This window comes from Triticum urartu, chromosome 5 (genome assembly GCF_003073215.2).
Source record: "Triticum urartu cultivar G1812 chromosome 5, Tu2.1, whole genome shotgun sequence".
NCBI classification, from domain to species: Eukaryota; Viridiplantae; Streptophyta; class Magnoliopsida; order Poales; family Poaceae; genus Triticum; species Triticum urartu.
The window spans coordinates 511,704,713-511,730,218 of NC_053026.1; the positions used below are offsets into that span (position 1 = coordinate 511,704,713).

General features: G+C 42.2%; 1 protein-coding gene and 1 non-coding gene across 13 annotated transcripts; both read left to right on the forward strand.

The window, feature by feature from the left end:
* Positions 1-338: 338 nt before the first annotated feature.
* Positions 339-16,922, forward strand: LOC125510225 (formin-2-like). 12 transcript variants are annotated; one of them, XM_048675338.1, is made up of 15 exons: positions 339-1,252; positions 2,981-3,078; positions 3,175-3,277; positions 3,436-3,567; positions 4,310-4,380; positions 5,094-5,187; positions 6,598-6,667; positions 6,779-8,467; positions 9,311-9,879; positions 10,573-10,725; positions 13,043-13,273; positions 13,591-13,921; positions 14,147-14,301; positions 15,026-15,271; positions 16,219-16,922. In XM_048675338.1, exons 1-6 carry the CDS (start codon positions 637-639, stop codon positions 5,124-5,126), a joined length of 1,053 nt encoding a protein of 350 aa, XP_048531295.1. In that variant the 5' UTR covers positions 339-636; the 3' UTR covers positions 5,127-5,187; positions 6,598-6,667; positions 6,779-8,467; positions 9,311-9,879; positions 10,573-10,725; positions 13,043-13,273; positions 13,591-13,921; positions 14,147-14,301; positions 15,026-15,271; positions 16,219-16,922. The 12 variants fall into 12 exon arrangements, with proteins under 12 accessions (XP_048531295.1, XP_048531294.1, XP_048531300.1 ...); XM_048675337.1 differs by having other exon boundaries at positions 16,241-16,922; XM_048675343.1 differs by having other exon boundaries at positions 15,026-15,033; positions 16,241-16,922.
* Positions 16,923-18,527: 1,605 nt separating this feature from the next.
* On the forward strand, positions 18,528-18,601 carry TRNAK-CUU. Its single transcript has one exon. It is a non-coding gene; the product is annotated as a tRNA-Lys (tRNA).
* The last annotated feature ends 6,905 nt before the right edge of the window (positions 18,602-25,506 follow it).

The window sequence follows — 25,506 nt, forward strand, 5'->3', positions numbered from 1 at the left end:
ACAACAAGTTTTGCCCTGCTCTTGGGAGGGAGGGCGACGACGGCGGCGTGCCTTCGGCTCGCTTTAGTGCTTGTAGTCATTGCTAGGTGGTCTACGGATTTAGATTTTATTTTTATTATTTTTGATGTTCGTTGTACTTCCATGATTCAAAATGAATAGATAGAAAGTTTTCTCGCAAAAATAAAATCTGTTTGCAAAGACCTTGGAAACAAACTTGTAGAGCAGAGAATTTCTTTCATTTTCTGCCATGGACAGTCTTTCACCTGCAATCTGGGCCTGCGCCAAAAGCAAGCCAGAGAACACGACCCAACCCAGTAACCCACCAGAAACCCACGCAGGCCCGGCACGCGAAACCCACTCACCCATTCGCACTGCCGCCTCCGCGCGCTCACACCGCCGCACCTCCTCGCCGTTTCCGCGTTTCCTCCCACAACGGCGACCCCGATGCCACGGCCGGATGCCAAAACCGGCAACCCGGAGCGCGCGCCGTCGAAATATAAGGATGCCCCGTTTCCCTAGCCCTAGCCCCAGCCCGCGCCTCCTCCGACCCTCACCCGCCGCCGTCTCTCGAAACCCTACCCCACTCCGGCGGATAGATCCGGCACGTCCTGCCCTCTCCGCCGCCAGTCGCCAGAGATGGCCGCCCGCAACTCATCCGCGTTCGCCTCCGACCCGGTCCACCAGGCTGCCATGGCCGTCCCCAAGTCGCCCGTGCTAGCCGCCGACCCGCTCCACCAGGCCGCCGAGTCGGGGGGGATTGACGGCGTTCCTGGAGCGCTCCCGACCGAGCAAGGGGTGCCCCCCCCGCCGCTGCAAGGCACGCCTGTGATGAAGACGGCCCCGCAGCAGGGCGCCTACATGGCGGCGCAGACGCCCCCGCAAGGCTCCCCCGTGACGCATCCGGTGATGCAAGGGGCAAACACGGTGGTGCCGATTTCCCTGCGGGAGCCGGTCATTACCGTGCCCCCGCAAGGCAGACCTGTGATGGCACCTCTGCCTTTCCCTGCCGTTCCTCCATCCTTCATCCATGATGCCGGATACATGATGGGGCAATCACTGTTGCCGGCCGGCCCTCAACCCATGGCGGGGCTGCAGCCTCCACCTGCCGGATACATGATGGGGCACCCGCTGTTGCGTGCAAACCCTTTACCGATGACGGTGCTGCATCTCCCACAGGCCGTACACATGATGGCACGGCCGCCTTTGCCCGCTGGCCCCCCTCCTCTCAAGCGTCACCGCCCTGACTACTTCGGTTTGTCCTTACTGCTCAATGCTCTGCCTCTGTTAGATTAATGCTTTGTTTTATTCCTGCAGATTCATATAAAAGTTTAAGGGACAACAGTAGTAGATGTGATAGTTTAGCAAAGAGAAATGAAACCGTATCAGATCTGTTGATGCTTATGGTTTTAGTTTATAGAGTAGATTTTGTTGATGCTTATGGTTTTAGTTTATAGAGTAGATTTTGTTGATGCTTATGGTTGTAGTTCATACAATGTTTTTTATGATTATAGTTGTAGCTTATACAATTGTCTGATTGTTGGCCATATGTACGGTCAGGCTTTCGATTATGTCTATATAAGCAGTATAGACATATCTTTGAGTTTTTTCTGGGAAGCTTAATAGTCAGCGCTGTGGTTGTTTCTCTTATGGTTCAACATGGACATTCGAAATGTTGTTGATTGTCATATCGTACCTGTTTTTAAGCATCACTGCATCACGTTTGTAGACTGGAGGTTTGAATTTGTTAATGACAGCTTATTGTTTCCTTAGCCTAAGTTTTCCTTTTAAATCTTCGAAGAAAAAAAATCCTAAGATAGTTATAGGATGGAGTTCTGGGATTTTTTTCTCTATGGTGGTGGTAGCATTTTGACATGTCGATTAAGTGTTGCCTAGCTTTTGTTCTGTTAAAAACATTGGCGCACAACTGACATCACATATTTCTACTATTGTTCTAAAGAGCTTTGAAATGGACCTCATATGACCAAATATATTATAAATCTGAAAAAAATGGAATTCGTCAATAGTGCTTCCGTCAATCTGGTCGGTCTAGCTTAGGGTTTGCATGCTGCTACGTCGTAGCACGATAGCACCCTTACTTTTGATGCAACAATTAATAGTTTAATAAAGCCAGTTGCTCTTTCCTCTTAGTACCCTTCCAATATTTTATTGAGTATGACTAATTGTCATTTGGGCATTAGTTTTATATTTGTTGTCGTCGTTGAGCTGCATGATATAGGTTAACTAAATCGCAATCTACTCAAAAAGCTCCCTACATTTATCAGTATGTGTGAATATCTTTAATGTGTGTTATGAAAAATCAGCGTGCATATGCCCATTTCAACCTCATAGATGACAAATGAGGTCATCATTAGCACGATACTGAAACGTTGATATACTCGTCATTTTTTAACTTATTTAAACCCTTTCCACATTGGTAACGCCGTAACAGTGAGATTACCTTTTCCCCCTCTCCGGATGTCCCTTTCTTGATGTGATCTAGTTAGATCCACATTTTAGTTAATGTTGTCCTGTTTCTTTTTATTGGGCTTGCTTTTTAAATGGTAGGCATAATTAATAATTTCAAGCAATCATGATCAGAGAACTGAGCGCTAGCCCAGTGGTAGGAGTTCAGGTTGTTCAACCTACACATCTGCGTTTAAATCCCCATGGGGACTCCGATTGGGTGCTATCCGCGTTTATTCGCGGAGTGGTCTTACTTCTACCTTATCCGCTTGGGTGCTATCCGCGTTTATTCGCGGAGTGGTCTCACTTCTACCTTATCCGCTTGGGTGCTCTCCACGTATATTGGCGGAGTGGTCTCACTTCTACCTAACAGTGGACAGTTAAGGGAGGGATCTGTCCCCCTTTAGCCCTATTTGTTAGCAATCACGAGTCACGTGCCGCCCAGTGTCTTTTAGAAGTTCATTCCTTCCCAGTAACATATATAAGTATATAATTTAGTTATTACACCCTTCTGTAGACATGCCTTTTGGACCGCGGATGACTGGTTGTGAGCAGGAAATGGCTGGATTTGATGAATCAATGGGACTGCCTTATGGGCCTTACATAAACAATGAGGTAACACAATAATCCCTTGTTCCTCATTAAGACTAGCAGCTTCGTCAGTAAATGTGAAGTACGGAATTATTTAATTGACCTGGTGCATCTTTACAGATGCCTTCTATTGGTTCTTATGAACCATATCTTCCTTCAGACGCATCAAACACCCTACATGTTGAAGGTTTCCCGCCCAACTGTACTAGACGGGAACTTGCACGTATCCTTTGCTATTATTATTTTGAGTTTATTTGTCATTTTATTAATAAGTGAATTATGTTGTATGTTTATGTTCTTACCAATCTTATGTCTCAGTCTTTTCTTGTGTTTTAGCTTGCACCATTTAGTGCTTCAGCTCCTTGACTCTTGCTTCTCTAGATATATTTCGCCCTTTTACTGGGTTCTGTGCAGTAAGGCTGGTCAACACAGGATATAATAGTCGACATGTAATAGCTTATGCTGACTTTGAAACTCCTGCCCAAGCCTTCTCTGCCATGAAGTCTCTGCAAGGTGAATATAACATCATTGTCAGTCGAAACTGTGTCCCTTACATTCTACTCCCTCCGTCCGGAAATACTTGTCGAAGAAATGCATAAAAATAGATGTATCTAGAATTAAAATACGTCTAGACACATTCATTTCTCCGACAAGTATTTCCGGACAGAGGGAGTAGTATTCTATACTTAGATTACCAATTCTTTTGAGCTTTGGTCTGCACATCCTTTGTATCAATATCATTGTGTGCCTAAGTTGTGATTATTACATAAGTACTTACGACAGTTGTCAACCCTTGGTGATTGTTTCATTGTTTGTTTGCACAACTTTCCTGTTCTTACTGAGCTAGAGTTTACATGCTAGAATCTGCATGCAGAATAGAGAATACATCCCTTTGCTGTATTCTTTTCTGCCATGTTTCACTTCCAGTAGGTTGCGTGTTAACTATTGTTTATATATCACACATCTTGCAAATATAAGTGTAGCATTTATTCATTTCATATCCAGCATCTGCCAGATAACTTTTACCTGAATATTGAGACAAGTGCCTCGTATTGCTACTACTATTTTTCCTTTTTTTTAGTATTTTAGTGCATCAACTTTGTTTCCTAGACGATTGATTTCAGACTTTCTACAGTTAGCATAATCCCTTGTTTTGTTTGTGTCTCACTATCCCAAAATATGTCAGTGTTATAGCACGAAGTTGGCACTTGTTTGGTTGTGGGCTTGAAATTAACAATGGCTCTTCTTTTTGCAGGCTATTTGTTTGACATGCATGACCGATACTCAGTCAAATTGGACCTCCAGTTCCTTCCTGGTCCGTCCAAGGTAAACTGATGGCTCGTGCTAGGCGATAAATCTTGTGGGTCTCAGTTTCTTATATATCAATCTGAAACCATCAATTTGCAAATTCTTCCTTGCTTATGTTACCTCATGGGTGAGAATGGACAACTTGATTAATTGTTTCTCAGGCTTTACCTGATACACTATGATGAGCCTATATTAGAACTGGAATTGGTTTTTTAAAGTTAAATGTTGTATGAGATGCTCTAGTTTGTCATTTTGTACCGTAACTTATCATGTATCTGCGTGGCCCATACAATACAGTTATGAGCAACTGAAGGTTTCATATCACCAATGTTTTACAAAAGTAAAAGGTTTCTGTTTGGTGGGCATATTATGTCTATAGTTTTATTGTGAATTACACAAGGGCCATGACATGGCATGTGCCTGGTGCTCTTTAAGGTGCTTATCTTGAAGATAAGCAAAGTTCTGTTCTGTCCAAAGATGTTTTCTGTTGTTGGGTTACTCAGGCAAGATCGATTGTGTTCGGTTCATAATCACTTAGTCACCTAACCCACCTGTCATGCTCTTCTGGCTAAATTGCCACAATTGTGTCCATCACACTTCGGCCAACCAAGTAACCATATGCCATGAGTAATGTAACATATAATGGATCTTTCCATTTTATGGCTTCTCCTTACATTTTTAACCCCAGTCTCTCGAATCCTTGGCGCTCAATTGAAAAATCACTGTGCTAGTCAATGCAGGTTGTGAGGAATGGCCTGACATGAATGAGCCTACCCAGTCTTATCTTGTGTAACTTAACAGTTGAAGTAGTAATAATTGCAGCAGGTTTGTAATGTTCACCTAGTTTCTTGACCTCGATTCTTTGTGGCAATCCTCTGGTTATTCCAACATGTGCATTATAGTAGACACTCTAATTTAGCTGTTGGATTCGTTCTGCACCAAGCTATTTTCCCATCATGCCTTATCTGGATCCCTCTAATGTATTCTCCGCTCTGGTCATGTCATGCGCTCATTTCAACATAAACTGAAGATTGTTTGGTAATCTATTTATTTTGTATGAACAAGACATCATGCTGGAGACATTGTATAAAGGCCTATGGCTGTCCACAGTTAGACATAGTAGCTTTCAAGACCTGCAGATTTAGTGTGTACATCTTTTAATTTGCAATGGTAAACAATAGGACCCTCATTAGTATTGGTATGCTATCTTGGCAGTTGGTACAGCCAGTAAGTTGTTGTTTCTTTTGCCATTCAAATTTGACTACATAAAACTAGGATCCTGTTGTATGGAATTTCTGGATCAAACCAAAACAATCTTTCTGCATCTAAGGACCATGTTGACATGTACTCCCTCTGTCCCATAATGTAAGACATTTTTTGACACTACACTAGAGTCAAAAAACGTCTTACATTACGGGACGGAGGGAGTAGTTGGGTTAGTCCAATGCTTACCTTCTTTAGCCTGCATATAATTGCATGGCGACACATTTAGTTATATCTCTGGCTCAAGAGAAGGGCTGGGCGACCCTAACTAGACCAGTGTCAACATGCCATGGGGGCTAGCATCGTCAGACCAAGTCGGCGTTCTTGCTTGCAAATGCTTGAGAGAGGAGGTTGGTAAAGAACGCGATGTGCCTTGACGATGCACATGGAGCCATGCTGACGGACAACACAAATAACCAGCCCGTCGTCCATAAAGAAAAATGGGGACAAAAACTTCCAGGCACCTCAACAACGCCACAGCAGGCATCACCGAGACGGGATTGGAGCTGGAGGACTTTTATTCGAGATGACACCGCCATCAGGGTAGGAGCGATGGCGCTGTGAGACCAAAACCTACTGCACAAAGGACGAGAGAAGATAATCCTCTCCCCTCCACACCGCAGCGACGGATTGACGGCCGGAGGCTGAGGGGAGAGGAGATTGCTCTTGTTGGCGGCTAGGGTTTCTTTCTTCTGTTAAGTGTGTTTGGATGAACTCAAGTTTGTTTTTTTGTCAAAAAAATTGTAAAGAATAAACGACTTCATGTATGATCATGCTTGTCCAAAAGTGGAAGTACCACTTCTTTAGGTGTAGTGTTGCCATGCATAAAAGAATTTTGAAAACAAGTATGTGAGGATAAATATTGGTAGGATGGGGTACTTACATGTTTGTGTTAAAATTTCACATGTGATATTGTGATGCGATTCTAACTTCTGCCTGGTCTGACTCCTGTGTGTATGGTGACGAGTGCAGGTCTGCTGCCTTTTGTAGTTCTGTATGCTAATGGGAAACCATAAGATGAAGGCCCTTGTGTTTTGCTGAGGTATGTGCATTAATCTTGTACTCTATATATTTAACGTCTGCTGGCTTTGATGTTGGTCTTCATTCATCTAAAACAAATGGTAGCTGTGTTGGCATGCCTTCCATTTTGTAGCACTGTCTACAAGGCGGACCTGTGTTGCACTGCTGCTGCTCCATCCATGATAGCGGATCTGTCTTCGTACAATTGCACTTCAGTCAATGATGTTGCATCAGCCTCTACAGGCCGGATACATGATGGGACAACCATTACCTCCACTCCCCCCCCCCCCCCCCCCCCCCCCCCCCCCCCCCCCCCCCCCCCCCCCCCCCCATCCACTCAAAGCGTCAACGTCCTGCCTTTGGGTTGTGCTTGTTTACTGCTCATTTCTCTGCCTATGTAGGCAGATTAATTTTTTGTTTTGTTCCTTGAGATTCATATAGAAGTGCAAGGGACAACGGTAACAGATGTGGTAGTTTAGCATAGATAAATGGAATAGTATCTGATTTTGTTGATGCTTATGTTAGTAGTTTATACAATAGATTTTCTTGATGCTTATGGTTGTAGCTTATGCAATTGTCTGTTTGTTGGCTTTGTGTACGCCTAGGCTTTTTGTTATGTCTACAAAAACATGGGGCTACAGTAGCAGTATAGCCCTATCTTCAAATATTTTTCTGGGAAGCTTAATAGTCAACCCTATGGTTGTTTTCTAGCTTAACAGGGATATTTGAGATATTGTTGATTGTTAGATTTTTTTAGCTGTTTTTGAGCATCACTACATTAGGTTTTGTAGACTAATACATGTTTGGATTTGTTAACGAGAATATAGAACAGAAGCATGGCAGATTATTGTTTCCTTAGCCTAAGTTTTTCTGTTAAAGCTTTGAGGCAATCCTATGACAGTTATAGGATGGAGTTCTGGTGTTCTTTTCTACAGTGCTGGTAGCAGTTTGACCTTTGGGGTTAGTGTCGTCTAGTTTTTGCTTAAAACATTACCACACAGCTGTCAGCACATATTTCTACTGTTCTAAAGAGCTTTGAAATGGATCTATTATGATCAACTATATTGTAAATTGGAAAAAATTGGATTCGTGCCATTTTGGCATTAGTTTGATATTTGTTGTCAAGCTGCATGATAAGTTAAATAAATCACCATCTCCTCAATTGAGAACTTGGGATTTTCTTATCTCAAAAAGGCCCTTATATTTATCAGTATGTATGAATATCTTTTAGTGAGTGTTGCGAGAAATCAGCGGTCATATCGGATCTTGATCCCTTTACAGTCTTGTTGGTCCAAAAAAAATATATCTTGATTTGGCTGAAACTGCCGGCGTTCCATGTCATCTAGTGTTGTCAAAGAAATCGTCAAGAATGTTGCTTCTTCAAAAGTGGAAGCACCACTTTTTTTAGGTGCATTGTTGCCATGCATTATAAAAATGGCAGGTATGCGAGGATAAACAATGGTAGGATGTGGTTCATGCACTTTGCGCTCAAATATTTTTTGTTTTTGAAACTGAATAGTTTGTGCAAAAATTTGATCAATAAGCTGGTCTGTTCAACCAACTTAAATGTATTATTCCCATGCATTATTTTCAATGTTTTTCATGGCATTCATAAATTTAAATGTACCATTGGAACAATCAATTGACATTATGTTTACCTCATGTCAGGCATCAAGGTCAAGATCATATTTCTCTGAAATGCGTTGAAAGGATTCTGACGATATTGTCGTTGGTGATGTTAGAGTCGCTGAAGAGTTAATTGCGTTAGACATTGCTATTCACCCAAGATATGAAAAGCAAATGAGACCACATCAGTTGGCAGGTTTCCACTTTATGGTTGTTTCATGAGTATTGTTCTTTGCTATGCTGGATACGGTCACGGGTGTTATTGTGGTGATCTGTTTCCTGCTAGTACATTGTTGTTTGCAAGCTTGTATATTTGTAGGTATTGAAGCAACTTTGCTCTTTGAAATGCTAGTGTGAATATAGTTTTGCCCAGTTGAAGCATTTCCACTGCCCTCTACACTCACGTCACCTTTGTGTTTTTCTTTTCTTTAGACACTCCTTTTCTGGGCAGTCTGTGCATGACTGGATGCAAAGAACAGTATTTGAGTTTGGACTGAATTTACTGTAGGTGATATTTCTAGTGTATCTCTAGTAGCTACTAGCTACTAGCTTTATGCATAAAGTTTCATTACTACTTGAATTGGATTGTTCCAAGTGAAATACAGAGCTCGATGCCAAAATTAAGGATACCTAGTAAACCTATGAGAAGGAATTGATGAATAAAGTGCCTATTTGTTCATCAATTACTATGCTTGTGTTAAACAAGTGGTGGGTCGACTACTACATAATGGCCGCTGCATTTTATGATCATTATAGTTCTCCACATGTAACTGTCTGTGCTTCTACTTATGATTGCCTTGTATGCATCCCACATTTTTCTTGTCCACCTTGCATGGGGCTTATATGCAACATCAGCAGAAGTGCTACTTCCATTGCTGGTGCAAATTTATTTCTTCTCTCTTACTCCTTCCGTTCCAAATTACTTGTCGCAGAAATGATGTATCTAGAACTAAAATACATCTAGATACATCCATACCTGCGACAAGTAATTCGGAATGGAGGGAGTATATGATAACTAATCAGTCATCTGTTTCTGTAGGCATGTATTACCGCAGAAAAAGGAAGATTTCCAACCCCATCAATAATCTTTCACTTACTGCAAATACCATTCGCAGTTCTGGATGTGGCAGTGTTACCGAGGAGTGGGACAGCTTGTATGCTCAGAAGGTCCAATTGTTAACTTTCCTTTCTACTCTGCCCGAGCCCGTTCTGAGTTATGGGCCGAGTGTTAAAACTAATATGGCCAATTCTATTGAGCACAGAGAACAGAAAAAGAGTGACATAATAGTTCTTGATTCGGATGATGATGATGAAAGCACAGGAGCACACAAATGACTGACGCCTGAGAAAAACAACAGCTCACACCTGAGAAAATAAACAGCTGATACCATCAGAACAGGCTGGTGCTCATGAGAGGTAACCGAAGAAATTGATGAAGTAAATGAGACAATGCATGCTAGAGATCAAAACAGTCAAATTGTTCCATATAGTCCAAGTGCAACTTCAATGAATCAGTATCCTTCGGCCAGCTATCAACCATCAGCAGTTCTGTTTGAGAGAGTTATATTGCAGAAAAGACCTGAGGAGGAACGTATCCATGATCTGGCTGTATGTACGTTTCACTTGCATTTTTTTACTGAGAGTTATATTGTTGTTTTTTGTTCTACATGTTTGTAATGTCAAACTAGTAGCATCAACTTTGCACTGCCTCATCAGTATCTCTGAGGGGCACTGCGAAACTGTTATCTTTGTTTTCAATTTTTTTTAATGCCACTTGATGATGTGGATACTAATTGATGATGAGGCAGTGCAAAAATTGAAAACAAAGATAACAGTTTCGCAGTGCCCCTCAGAGATACTGATGAGGCAGTGCGAAACTGGACCTGCGAAACTGTTATCTTTGTTTTCAATTTTTTTAATGATCAGTATCTCTGAGGGGCACTGCGAAACTGGACCTACTTGATGATGTGGATAGCTTGCATGTTAAGATAAATAGGATAGTGGGGATGAATCTCTTAGGTATATAGGATGAGTACTCAGTGGCACTTGAAAGCTCTAAGGTACAAATTATAATCACAGATTTATGACTTTTGTTGCTGCAGCATTTTGAAACATATCATTTTGTAATTTGATAGTTGTGCTTATAATAGCGTGCTCTGTCTGCAAATTGATTCAACTTGGTAAGTTTGAGAATAGATGAACTCAGCTCAATAAGAGAAATCTGCAAACTTAATCTTTAGTAAATTGTTTATTTGGATTTATGTTGTTTGCCGTAATGATTTAGTTATATTTATTGGCCAGCTCGACACACTTGAAGAGGCAGCCAATGAGAAAGAGGTGAACAATGTCTGCAATCATGAAATACAGATTCATGAAGATCTGGGCCATGTATGCCGTGTCCGCGATATGATTGTGAAAAGGCCTGACACAATCATTGATTATCAGTGGAAAAAGGTATGTTATTTGTTTAAGATACAGACATATGTAGTTTTACTTTTTTGCAAGTTCTTAGCGAATATCCTTTTTAGCAACAAGCAAAGTGGCTCACAGGCACGTGTGGGATTCCCATTTGGTGTGCTGAAACTGCTTTGAAATACATTTTTTTTTATTTTCGGCCCACAGGCACGTGTGGGATTCCCTCCGTTCCTTTATGTAAGGTGTATTATTTTCGGCACGGTGACCAAGGCATATAATTATAGACATGTTAGGACGAAATTACCCTTGGCAAATTTGTTGTTTAGTGGCAAGTAAATTAGTTAGTCTAGGAAAGTAAGAGATACATGCAATCGACACAGAGATACTTACCTTCTATTCCTACAAGCAGAGATACAGACAATTAGAAGAGAGATACTTTCCCTTTCTTGGAGGGCTAATAAGGGAATTATGAGGAATTAGAAGAAATGCACCTTACATTCTGGTATTTTATCACATAACAAATACACCTTATATAAAGGAACGGAGGGTTACTCAGTCGATTGTGTTCGGTTCATAATCACTTAGTCACCTAGCCCACCTGTCATGCTCTTTTGGCTAAATTGCCACAATTGTGTCCATCACACTTCGGCCAACCAAGTAACCATATGCCATGACTCTCGATCCATGTTCCTTTGTGTGTGGGCGCCGTGCAGGGTTGGGGTGGTAGGATTCCTTGCGGTTTCGGGTGAGGCTCGCGTTGGCAGGGGAGGGATGCGCGGAACTGCCCGCCGGGCGTCCTGATTTCCGGTGGATGTTTGGGAATTGTGAAGATCTTTTTGGTTGTGTTGTGCCATATTGTGTCCTCATCAGTGGCGGGTGCGTGTACCCGCCGCCCGTGGCAGATAGTAGGGGATCTCTCCGTCCAACCGCGCCGCCGGCGAGGAGTCATTTTTTTTAGAATGGGCATGTGAGGATTCGAGCGGAGGAGGAAGATGGCGAGATGATGAGCCTTAATGGTGATTGTGTCTGAGGTTGGTAGTGGGCCTCTTAATTGTGTTAGATGTACATTATGGAGGCCCAGTCATGAAAGCCCACTGAGAGCCACTGCTGTCTGACGGGCGGGAGCACACAGAGGGCCCCTCTAGGAGGGAGATGGCGGTGGCGGCAGGTGCAGCGTGGTAACGTATTTGCGGTCAGCGGTGGTGAGGCGCGCCGCGTAGGAGGATGGTTGGGAGGCGGAGCGACAGGCAGCGTCGTGGCGCATGGCCGCACCCGCACCACGGGTGAAGCAGCAGCCGCTAGGGAGCTGAGGCAAGCCGAAATCGTCCCTTAGTTTCTGTATACTTCTCTTGTCAGCTGTCACCGTAATTGTCAATAGAAATTGCCAATTTTGGTTGCTAATTCCGCAGGTTAGCACAGTAGGCCGAAAAATGTTGTATCAGCCGCTTTGTCTCTTCTTCTAAGAAAATGATGCATCTTTCCATGTTTATTCTAGAAACAAAAGTAGGAGATGCTAGCTCTCTAAAATTATTCTCAGATGGTGCGACACTGCAACTGCTCCGTACAAATGTGCAACTCAAGCATAAATGTTGGGTGTGCGTTAGTTCAGAGGAAATTATTTGGCCATGACCCTAAAAGCAGGAACCTATTTGCCCATCAATTTGACCTTGCAATGTTTTTCAAATTTATACATGAATTTGAATTGGATTGGATTAGATTGCATGACATAGTAGTTAAATGGATGTTCGGTTTGTCTACACAAAGACTGGTATGTTTGATTCATGTCATTGCCATATCATCCTTACATTTTCACTGTCAGTTTACCATTGTGATTATATTAGTGTATTTTCCATGGCATTTATGGCAATGTCCCTCAATGTATCCATGAAAAGCTTGTTTTATTTGCGTGTGTAATATGTTTTTGGGAGTCTATTTCTGCTCAGATATGTTTAATATACCGTTCCTCTATGCATAGGATACAATGCTTATAATATATAGCTGTTTAGCTGCTAACTCATCACATTAGTGTGTGGTTTCGCAGATTCACACGGCAATCATTTTGTACAACTACTCTGGCCATGAGTAATGTTAATGTAACATATAATGGATCTTTCCATTTATGGCTTCTCCTTACGTTTTCAACCCCAGTCTCTCGAATCCTTGGCGCTTAATAGAAAAATCATTGTGCTAGTCAATGTAGGTTATGAGGAATGGCCTGACATGAATGAGCCTACCTAGTCTTATCTTGTGTAACTTCACAGTTGAAGTAGTAATAATTGGAGCAGGTTTTTGATGTTCACCTAGTTTCTTGACCTCGATTCTTTGTGCAATCCTGACGCCTGAGAAAAATAAACAGCTGATACCATCAGAACAGGCTGGTGCTCTCATGAGAGTGGTAATTGAAGGAATCAATGAAGTAAATGAGACAATGCATGATAGAGACCAAAACAGTCAAATTGTTCCATATAGTCCAAGTCCAACTTTAATGAATCAGTATCCTTCGGCCAGCTATCAACCATTATCAACATTTCTGTTTGAGAGATTTATATTGCAGAAAAGACCTGAGGAACGTATCCATGATCTGGCTGTATGTACTTTTCTCTTGCAATTTTTTACTGGTAGTTATATTGTCGATTTTGTTCTACATGTTTGTAATGACAAACTAGTAGCATCAACTTTGCACTACCTCATCACTATCTCTGAAGGGCACTACGAAACTGTTATCTTTGTTTCCAATTTTTTTTAATGTTCATCCATAATTATTTGACGCATCTTAGTTCACAAGTACCCCTTTCTCTTGTACTGAAAATAATGGAGTATAATTGTTTGATATTTGCTGAATCTACTCCAATTCAAAGCTGAAAATTTTCATCTTCCAGTCGTAACTCTTCCTGCTCAATGTAGGTTGCTACCCATAAGGAGAAAATAGCAGAAACACAAGTTTCCCCTCCACTTCCTAAGGAGAAAAAAGAAAACGAAAAGTTGATCCAAGGTCCCAAGTAGATGGGGATGTTGAAATTGTGCCAAGAAAAGAAAAAGAAAAAATGAAGCAAATCCAGCAGTATTTGATTTGCCCTCAGAACCTTACAATCCTGTGGGGTAAGACGTGCCTATGGAGGAAGATGAGCCTATGGGGGAAGATGAGCCTATGGGGGAAGAACATATACAAGAAAAGGAAAGTGATGGTCTTGAAGAATTTTGGAATGAGTACTCAGTGGCACTTGAAAGCTCTAAGGTACAAATTATAATCAGACTTATGACTTTTGTTGCTGCAGCATTTTGAAACATATCATTTTGTAATTTTATAGTATTCTTATAGTATTCTATTGATTTAACTTGTAAAGTTTGAGAATAGATGAGCTCAGCTCAATAAGAGAAATCTGCAAACTTTATCTTCATTAAATTGTTTATTTGGATTTATGTTGTTTGCCATAATGATTTAGCTATATTTATTGGCCAGCTCGACACACTTGAAGAGGCAGCCAACGAGAAAGAGGTGAACAACGTCTGCAATCATGAAATACAGATTCATGAAGATCTGGGCCATGTATGCCGTGTCTGCGGTATGATTGTGAGAGAAGGGCTGACACAATCATTGATTATCGATGGAGAAAGGTATGTTATTTGTTTAAAATATGTGATGATGCTTCTGTAACTCTGAGGCCGTTTAGCAACATATGTAGTTTTAATTTTTTGGAAGTTCTTACCAAATATCCTTTTTAGCAACAAGCAAAGTGGCCCACAGGCACGTGTGGGATTCCCATTTGGTGTGCTGAAACTGCTTTGAAATACATTTTTTACTTTGTACTCCCTCCGTTCCTAAATATAAGTCTTTCTAGAGATTCCCCTACGGACTACATGTGGAGGTATATAGACATACTTTAGAGTGTAGATTCACTCATTTTGCTCCGTATGTAGTCTGTTGTGGAATCTCCAAAAAGACTTATATTTAGGAACGGAGGAGTATTACACTATTATGTTGTTTCAAGAAAATCTGTTTTTATAAGAGCCAAGTGCCTAAAGGGGCACAATATGCCAATCATACCTGAGAATTGACACATTTGCTCATCTTATCCGATAAAATTGACACATTTGCTCATGCCGCAGAGCCTGACGCTAGACCTCGTGGGTTGTTATTTTGGTTATTCCTGTAGTTCGAGCATGAAGAAACTTTTCTAGTATAGCACATCTAGTTGTTATTTTCTGATATTCGGTATCTACTGTTATGCATTATAATTTTTCAGAAATGTCATGATGGCATAATATAAACTTTGGAATGAATTGAAGTTTAAATGTATGACTGGAACAATCAATTGACATTAAGTTTACCTCATGTCAGACATCAAGGTGAAGATCATATTTCCCTGAAATGCGTTGAAAGGATTCTGATGAGATTGTCACTGGTGATGTTAGAATCGTTGAAGAACTGAATGCGTTAGACATTGTTATTCATCCAAGACATGAAAAGCAAATAAGACCACATCAGTTGGCAGGTTTCCACTTTCTGGTTAAGAATTTAGTCTCTGACAAACCAGGAGGTTGCATTCTAGCTCATGCCCCTGGTTCGGGGAAAACATTTATGCTGGTTAGTTTTTTTCAGAGCTTCTTGGCAAAGTATCCCTCTGGAAGGCCTCTCGTTGTACTCCCTAAAGGCATATGTTGGAAATCCTTAACGCTTGGCAAACCAATAGGAGTATCCTCTTGGTTGGATACACCCAGTTCTCTTGGATCATTAATAGTGATGGGTGTGTCACCATCGCAGCTGCATGCTGGGACATGTTGCTTATGGTTCCTAACCTACTTATAATCACTGCACAGAGTACATACTCCACGTAATTGGTCCTTACACTTTTCCAGAATCACGTCGCAGAAGTGTTCAACATCTTGAACCTTTTGTGCCCAAAATTTCTCAAGATAGTAGCATATATCCTATTGTTGATAATGAATCAAGTATCAATATCAGGTCGCAGGATTTGAAAAGGGGTCACTAATAAATTCACTGAGTCAGTAGAAGAGGCCCTACTGCATGATGATAACTAAACAAGAAAAGCACATGTCATTACAGTCTCAGAGAACTAACAAAAGGCGTGCTTCACTACTACAAGGGTGATATCTTGGATGAACTACCTGACCTAGTAGACTTCAGTGTCAGAAATCATTCATAAGTTGGAAGACTATAAGAAGTAAAAAAAACCGTAGTAGGAACTGCCCTGTACATGCATCCATGTCTGTCAGAAATATTAGAAGTTGATGCTGCAGATAGGGCTTTCAGCTTGATAGATGTAACTGTTGATAGTCTGGTCCGGTCTATCAACGTGGCCGACGGTGTGAAGGCCAGCCTTTTCACCAATATCCTGGCACTTGTGGAATCTGCGGTAGAGAAGGTCATTGCATTTAGTCAGTACATTACTTCCCATGAATTTTTTGAAAAGTCTATTGGTTAAGACAAGTGGCTGGCAAGTATTAGAGTTCTTTGTGATCCGCGGTAATAATAAATCTACTTCAGAAGGTAGAGAACTGACAATGGATCAGTTTAACAACTCTATTGATGCAGAAGTCTTGTTTGGCTCTACCAAGGCATGCGGGGAGGGCATCTCCCTGGTGGGCACATCAAGAGTCGTCATTCTAGATGTTCACTTGAACCCCTCTGTTACCTGTCAAGCAATCAGGCTGGCGTACTGGCCTGGGCAGCAAAAGAAAGTGTTGGCTCGTAGCAGCTGATTCTCTGGAGAACACCTATGAAAACTGCATTCAAGAAGGTGATACCAAAGCTTTGGTTTGAATGGAGCGAGCAGTGCTGCACATCGGAGGACTTCCAGCTGAACGAAGTTGATATCAACAACAGGGGGGATGAGCTGCGGGACAACAGGACGATGTGCTAGGACATCAAGGCTTTTTGTATGCAAGGTGAAGGCAGGCTGGCTGTTGTACGTACACCATGTATATATGGCTTTCCGATTGTTCCAGATTGTCATTGTTGTCAAGTAAGGCTCCTCTAGAACCAAAAGAAAGAGGAAACATACTTGACTTGGTACATCTTTACAGATACCTTATATTGGTTCTTATGGGCCTTCTCTTCCTTCAGATGCATCAAACACTCTACATGTTGAAAGTCTCCCATCCAACTGTACTAGACAGGAGCTTGCACGTATCCCTTTATGCATATGATTCTCTTGCTATTTTTTTTGTCATTTTGTTCATAACTAAACAATATTTTATGTTTATGTCCTTACCAATTTATGTCTCAATCTTTAATTTTCTGTTTTTGTTTTCACCATTTAGTGCTTCAGCTTCAGCTCCTTGATTCTTGCTTCTCTACATATATTTTGCCCTTTTACTGGGTTCTGTGAAGTAAGGCTGGTCAAAGAGGATATAATAGTCTGACACTTTATAGCTTATGTTGTCTTAGAAACTCTTGCCCCGACGTTTTCTGCCATGAAGTTTCTGCTATAACATTTTTGTCATCCTAAGTTGTGTCTCCTACTTCCTCCGTTCGGAATTACTTGTCGCAGAAATGGATGTATCTAGATGTATTTTAGTTCTAGATACATTCATTTTCAAGACAAGTAATTCCGAACGGAGGGAGTACATTCTAGTATCCTACTTAATACTAATGTCACTAAATCTTTTGAAGTGTTGTTTGCACATCCTTTGCATCGATATCATTGTGTGCCTAAATTGTGACTCTTATGTAAGTACTTATGGTAGTTGTCAATCCTTGTTGGTTGTTTCAATATTTGGTTGCACAATTTTCATGTTCTTACTGAGCTAGAGTTAACATTCTAGAATCGGCATGCACGATACATCCATTTGCGAGTTATTTACTCAAAATCACCACACTTTGGGCTAGGGTAACAACTTGGTACCACATTCAAGCCAGGGCTCAAAAAACCACCTGGAATGTGCCTAATGCATAACGCTGAGAACCGATTGTTTGATTTGCCCACAAAAACAGTGAAACTGACAAGTTGGCCCCACCTGTCGGGCTGACGTGGTGTACCTATGTGGATAATTGGCTGAGGTGGCCCAAGGCCCCACCTGTCGGATGCATCTCTTCCCCTCTCTTCCTGTCAAAAAAGCAAAAGACCTGACAATTGCCATATCCTGCGCCGCTGTCGGAGCCCAACCCCGGCGAGCCACCCCACCATTGGTGAGCTGCCCCACCGCAACGGCTACCTGCCATCCGTGCTGTGCCACCCCGCTGGACCTCAGTCTACCTCCATGAAGGTGGATGCATCATCGGGCACCAGCGGCTGCTCGGATCCAGCGAGGATCCGCCCCGTCGCCCACACCGCTGCTTGGCGCCGGCGCCGAGTCGAAGAGGACGTCTCCTCGTGTGTTCTTGCCTCTCCCGCCACTTGCTGCTTGCTTGAGCACGCGCGCAACCAGGGCCTCCTGGCGGGTGCGGCGAGCATGGCCATGGCCATGGCATTCCACGACGGCGCGCGCGGCCAGGGACTTCGGGCGGGTGCGGCCATGGCTCTCGCGGCGAGCACGGGTGTGTCCATGGCGCCCCTGACGGCACGCGCGGCCAGGGTTTCCCGACGGGCGCCGTGAACACAGGCGCGACCATGGCGCTCCGTGACAGCACGCGCGACCAGGGCCTCCCCGCAGGCGCGACCCTGACGCTCCACCATGGCGCGCGCGAGTTCGCGACCAAAACTCGTCGGATCCAGGTGCTGCAGAGGGTTTGGTGATGTATCATGCCTGTCTCCAGTCTCATGGATTGACATCAATATTTGGAAAATTGATGCCTTTTGCAATCACTTGAGATGGAATTTGCCATGGAAGAGATCACGTAGCTTTTATATGTACAGTTAAATATTTTTTGTATCAAAATAGCTGGAATAGCTTAGTTGGCTAGAGTGTGTGGCCCTTAACCACAAGGTCGGAGGATCAAGCCCTCCTTCTAGCGAGTTTTTTTTCCCACTTTTCGTGCATGTATGACACAAAAAGAAAACTAAATGTATTCTTTTAGTATCATGTATTTGTACTATACACTCTAATTATAGTAGTTGGATTCTTCCTACACATAGCTATTTATCCCCTCATTCCTTGTATGGACCCCCCTAACATATTCTCTGCACCGGTCATGTCATGTGCTTATTTCAACATGTAGCTTTGAAGACCTGGAGATTTTAGTACATATTAAACATTTGAACAGCTTCTTTTAATTTGCGATGGTAAATAATAGGGTATTAGTATGCCATCTTGACAGTTGGTACAACCACTAAAGTGTTCTTGCTTTTGCCATTCAAATGTTGACTACATTGAACTAGGACCCTTCTGTATGGAATTTATGGATCTAATTAAAACAACCTTTTCTACATCTAAGGACTGTACTACAGTTTAGTTAGTCCAATGCTTACCATGTTTTGCCTGTGTATATGCAATATACATTTAGTTTATATTTCTGGTTGAAGAGAAGGATTGGGCGACACTAACTAGAGTGTCAAGATGCTTGCATTGTCTTTACATGTTGAAATACACGTTATTGGATTCCATCACTCATGTTTTTAGATATTATGGAATAATGGCTATATCAGATCGTGATCCCTCTACAGTCACAGTTGTCCAAAAGAATTCTTTATTTGGCTATCACTGCCTACGTCCCTTGTGAGCTAGTGTTGTCGAAGAAATCGTCAAGAATAGATGACTTTTGTGTATGTTGCTTCTCCTAAAAGTGGAAGCACCATTTTTTTTAGGTGTGTTGTTGCCATGCATTATAAAAATGACAGGTATGTGAGAATTAACAATGGTAGGATGTGGAACATGCAGTTTGTGCTCGAAATTTTCCTTTCTTTTCGAAACGGAACAGTTTGTGCCAAAAATTGATAAATAAGCTGGTATGTTCAACAAACGGTGGGATGTTTTGCATTTTTGTGAGAACTTCAAGTCTACCTTTCTATTTCTACCGTCTTTTGCTTTCAATATAAATAAATAGATAGATAGATGATGTGGCCTGGCTAGTGGCTACATTGTGCAAGACATGGGTTTAGTAACAAATACGGAACTTTGGTTATCATTATTTTCATTATTTTACATGGTATTCATGAAATTTAAATGTATCATTGGAACAATCAATTAACATTGTGTTTACCTCATGTCAGGCATCAAGGTCAAGATCATATTTTTGTGAAATGCGCTCAAAGGATTATGATGATATTGTCATTAGTGATGTTAGAGTCGCTGAAGAACTCATTGCGTTAGACATTTCTATTCATCCAAGACATGAAAGTAGATGAGAGCACATCAGTTGGCAGGTTTCCACTTTCTGTTTAAAAATTTAGTCTCTGACAAACCAGGAGGTACCATTCTAGCTCATGCCCCTGGTTCGGGGAAAACATTTATGCTGATTAGTTTCATTCAGAGCTTCGTGGCAAAGTATCCCTCTGGAAGGCCTCCTGTTGTACTTCCTAAAGGCATATTAGGTACATGGAAAAGGGAATTTCAACGGTGGCAAAGCCAATCAGTTGGAAATCCTTAACTCTTGGCAAGCCAATAGGAGTATCCTCATGGTTGGATACACTCGGTTTTCTTGGATCATTGACAGTGATGGGGGTGGCACCGTTGCAGCTTCATGCTGGCTGGGACATGTTGCTTATGTTCCGTAACCTACTTATAATGGATGAGGGCCATACAGCTCAGAATGAGTCGACTAATGTGCTAGAATCACTACGCAGAGTACATACTCCACGTTAGTCCTATCTGATACACTTTCTCAGAATCACGTCGCAGAAGTGTTCAACATCTTGAACCTTGTACGCCCAAAGTTTTTCAAGATAGTATCATCTTGACTGTATAATGAGTCAAGTATCAATATCAGCTCGCAGGATTTCAAAAGGAGTCACTGATAAATTCACCAAGTCAGTCAAAGAGACCCTGCTGCAATGACGGTAACTTCACGAGGAAAGCACATGTTATTAGAAGTCTCAGAGAACTAACAAAATACGTGCTTCACTACTGCAAGGGTGATATCTTGGATAAACTACCTGGCCTAGTAGACTTCAGTGTCTTCTTGAAACTCAGTCCCAAGCAGAAAGAAATCGTTCATAAGTTGAAAGCCTTTGAGAAGTTCAAAAAACCCACAGTAGGAACTGCCATGTACTCCCCCCGTCCCATAATGTTCTGGAACCTCGACTAGTGTGATAGCGCAAGCACCATGGCCGGCAAGGTGGAGCGGCCGGAGCGGACGTTCCCCCGGGCGCTGGCAGTAGCGGTTGTTCTGATCGCTATCAGTTACCTGCTGCCGCTTATGGCCACCACCGGCGCCACGGACGCACCGCCGGATACCTGGGTCAATGGCTACTTGGTCGACGCCGCAGGCACGTACAAATGCCGCTTAGTATCAGAATTATTACAGGTTGTTCTTATCATTGTGGGGCAAAAGTTTTTCATCATTTTGTTTGTTCTCATTCTCCTTTGCTTCCTTTGTTTTTTATCATGTGCCGGCACAAACGTCTTATATCTTGAGACGAAGGTAATAGCAATCATCTATCTTATGCATTAGAAACAAAAACATACGATATCTATGTATCAATATACTTACTGCTGCCTCCTTGCAAATAAATATATATATACTTGCTGCCGCCGCTCATATTCCTTTGTATGTGTGCCTAGTTTTTTTCTTGGTCGATATTGTTGGGCTTATACAACGGTCTCCTTACACGAGGGTAAACGTCACATTTCTGAAACATGTTTTTCTTCTGTGAAATTGCTAATCAGGGAAATTCTACTTTTATGATGTGCATCTAGCTTAACTTTAGTGATTATACTATTTTATATTAATGGGTTTATGCAAAAAATGTATGAAATATATGCTCTCGGAGTTTGCAGAGGGTTTTACACAAAATCCATAGTTTCTTCTCTTTGCTTTACTCCAAAAAGATGTTAATTTTGCAAAGTTTCATCGATGTTCCCATGATATAAAATGTACACTTGCATAGTAAAAACACTTATTTTGCGTGCCTGAATAACTTATATATATTGACTACTCAAATTCTAGGTTTATTGTTTTTCCATCTGAGACACGTAGTATGTTGTTCCACCAAATGTTGCAAGTGTATATGTTAAATCACGACGAACACTATTTAATATATTTTAAAAATATCATACTTTGAAGAGTGAGTGCAAAGAGGGCGATATATGGATTTTGCATGTAATTCCACTTTGGAGTATTGGATTCTATATCAAAGTTGACTAGGGTTTTCTATGCCTGCAATTCTAAAATGTGATACTCCCTCCGATCAATATTAATTGATACTGCTTTAGTACAACTTTGTACTATTTGAGTTTAGTTTAGTGAAAAGTGCACCACATACATTTCCACCTTGTTGCCCTTTTTTTGGAGACATAAGAAAAAACTCGGGCAACTTAGTATTAGCGAACCAATATTTTAATGCCTTCTTGAGACATAAAACCGTAGATATGTTATTCTAGGGGACATAATAAAACTGTAGAGATGCTTGTTCTAGAATCAAGCCGGGCTGAATACAACCATGGCAGTTTATGATCTGACTATCTTTTTTTTGCTCTTTCAAAGGAAATATAATTTTGTCTATTCTGGCAGGCATCATAGGGGGCCCATGGCTCAAGTATTGGAAGGGGGCGGCGTGGCGATCTCCTCCATCGGCATGTTTAAAGCCCAGATGAGCAGTGGCTCATTCTAGCTCTTCGGGATGGCGGAACTCAGCCTCCTCCCTGCTGTTTTTGCTCGCCGCACCTCCTACACCGGGACCCCGTGGGTCGCCATCGCTGCAACGACCGTTGTCATGATCGCCATCTCCTTCCTTGGCTTCGATTATGTCGCCAACTTCCTATATAGCTTTGGCATGTTGCTCGAGTCCACCTCCTTCTGGCTCCGTGCCAAGCACCTGATGTTGAAGTGCCCCTACCGTGTGCCACTATTGTTGCATGTGCTTGTGGCCATGTGTGTCGTGCCGTCGGCTTTCCTGGCCTATGTCTGTGTGGTGGCCGGGTGGAGGGTGTCCGGCGTTGCTGCTGGGCTGTTAGCGCTTGGTGTCGGTTGGCATGGCGTCATGAGGTTGTGCAGGGCCAAAAGGTTGCTCAAGTTCAACAACGCGGTTGTTTCTGTCCATCGAGAGGGTGTCGAAGAGAATGTTTGAACATTAGAGTTCTTTAGCTGAACTGTAAAGGTTCAGAAGTGGCAGGTCTCTCTCATGTAATTGGGTGAGCTAGATTTGGAGCTAAAAAACAATCCCTACTCTCGAAGAACATAAACAATGATCCATGGTGGTACAAAATGAGGAGGGAACCACAAGGGGGTTGCTTTTGTCTATATGTTGTCCTCTTATCATTTTGTCCGTGTAACATGCACTAATTGATGTCCTCCCCCCCACCCGTGTCTCTCTCCCTACCGACTCAGGGGCGAAAACTCTATCGTTGCCACACCTTTCCACCCAAGCCTTCATCGTCTCGCCATCACAGGCTCTAAGGCGTGAGGTGGCTAGATGTGGTGCCTCGTTCATGTGTATGGCGCCATTGAGGTGGTGCGCGGCGGCGCGGGTCGCAAGTGAAAGTGCAACTAATCCCCGGATGATTTTGGTAATTCATAACAACATCACTGAACTAATGCCTACTCAAAGAATATTTCAGGAAAGTTCAATTTAGGTATGGCAATGTGATGTGAATGTGGACCAACAAAATGCTAAGGAATGATATTGACAAAACTTCAAGACTCTAAATTTATGGGTTAGTGATCCAAGATCACATTGAGTCCATAGAAAAGCCAATATTATTAAAAGGGGATGAGGTTTTGATCATGATGTAATGGGCAATGCTACACTTAAGTAAAAAATGTTACGTGTTTTATGTAAAGTGTAACGTGGGTAATCAGTGTTGGAGAAGGGGGAGGAAGGGGCCCCACCCACCTGAAAATCAGGGGGCAAAATTAATTAGTTAGGAGGGTTACGTTAGTCTTTGTAAGCCTTACATAGATGTAGGATTATTATGGTGTAATTGCTTAAGTGCTTAGAGATATTGCTCCAAAATCCTCAATCACACTTCACACCCTCACATTCATCTATGTCCTAAACCTAAAGTCATTCTCGGTCCCACAAAAACACATATAGCCGGACGCACCAAGATACACTTTTTAAACCATAGCGCCTCGGTCTCACCGAGATGGCCCTTCGGTCCCACCGAAGAGCACTTGCCAACTTTCTATTGCCAATTGAAATTCAATCGAAATTTTCAAGTGGTTTCAATTGGTGACACCGAAGTGTGAAAGTGCTTAGGTCATCATTGTTCAGTCCCACCGAGAGGTTTCATCCTGTCTTATGAAAAGCCAAAAGTTCACAAATCTCTATTGGTGCACGTATTCAACATACAAGCCAATGCTTGCATCAACGCAAAAAGCAAATTGCAACATGAATGCAACATTTGAAGCTGACACCTAGAGCAGCAGATCATTGTATGCTTGGAGCAAACAAATATGAGATTGTAACGTGTTGGAAAAAACCCACCAGATCATGACCGACGTTCAATCTACTTTTCTATTTTTGAGACAATTTTACTTTTTAAAGCCAAATCTACTTTTTTTAGACAAGTTGATTTTTTTGAGAAAATCTCGCGGAATCACAACGTTTACAAGGATGAAAGGAAATTTACTGGGCTAACCTAACCAAACATGACGGCCAACCCCTAAAGTTAATGCATGCTTCGCTGGACAGTGAGCTTCATAGTTTGAGCTCCTAAATTCATGGACTAGCACGTTATTTGATTTCCCCAATGATTGCACCATATTGTGCGCAACTTCCACTCCTGACTTCGTCCACCACAATCTTGCAATAGGAGGCCACATGTATGCGTTGATTGTAAAGATCCTCTGAAAGAGCCAATGCCTCTCTCACCACCATAGCTTCAAGTGTAGTTGGGTCTGAAATATAGTAGGGAAGACAATTGTCGAGGCTCCTTGGAACACCCCATTTTAATGTGTGCTCATTGCCGCCACTGCCCCATGAGTTCCACTCTGTCCCACTGCGGCATCAACGTTCACTTTCGAAAAGCTTACTAGAGAGGATAACCACCTGTTATTAGCTGGTGCAACCCAAGTAGAAGCAGTTCGGGTAGGGTTTGCCAACCTTTGAATTTCCTCCAAGTAAGATGTGATGAAACCATTGATAGCATGGGGGCATTGAAATATACCTTATGTCGAGCTTACCTTCGAGCCCCCGAGATCACCCATAATGTGACCACAAGCCGAACAAAATCGTTAGTCTGAAGAGTGGCATGCATGGTGAAGATACAATGTCTTGCATTCTCCTCCTGGTTCATACTCAACTGTTCGACCACTAGGTCCAAAGGTAGGGCCTAGGTACAACGGGACATGCTGACAACTTAAAACAGCATGCCGCCAGGTATCATGCGCCCCGCATGGAGCTCATGCTCCTGCGGTAGCCATGTTCCTGCGATGAAGCACTTCGCCAGATGGAATTGAGTGCCGCGCTAGTCACCAAATGAACACTTGAAGTTTCGATGGAACCTAAACATTCCATATCGAATTCCACTCACTGTTTTCTGAAGTAGTGTGAGATGAGCCTTCCCTTTCTTCAAGCCATTCTTCTATGTTAAGTTTTGTTCTCACAATCATACGGTAGGCCGAGCGGACTATACATATGCCTCGATATTTTTTGTTCCGCGCCCAAAAGTCTGAGATTCTACTAGTGCATAGTGGAATTCTGAGTATAGCTTATCTCTACTACTATTAAACAAGCAAACATATTCATCGCTACGTGCACCCAGCCTAAGCTACACAGAACAACACGGAGAAATTACAGCCTCCCGATCAGATAACATAAT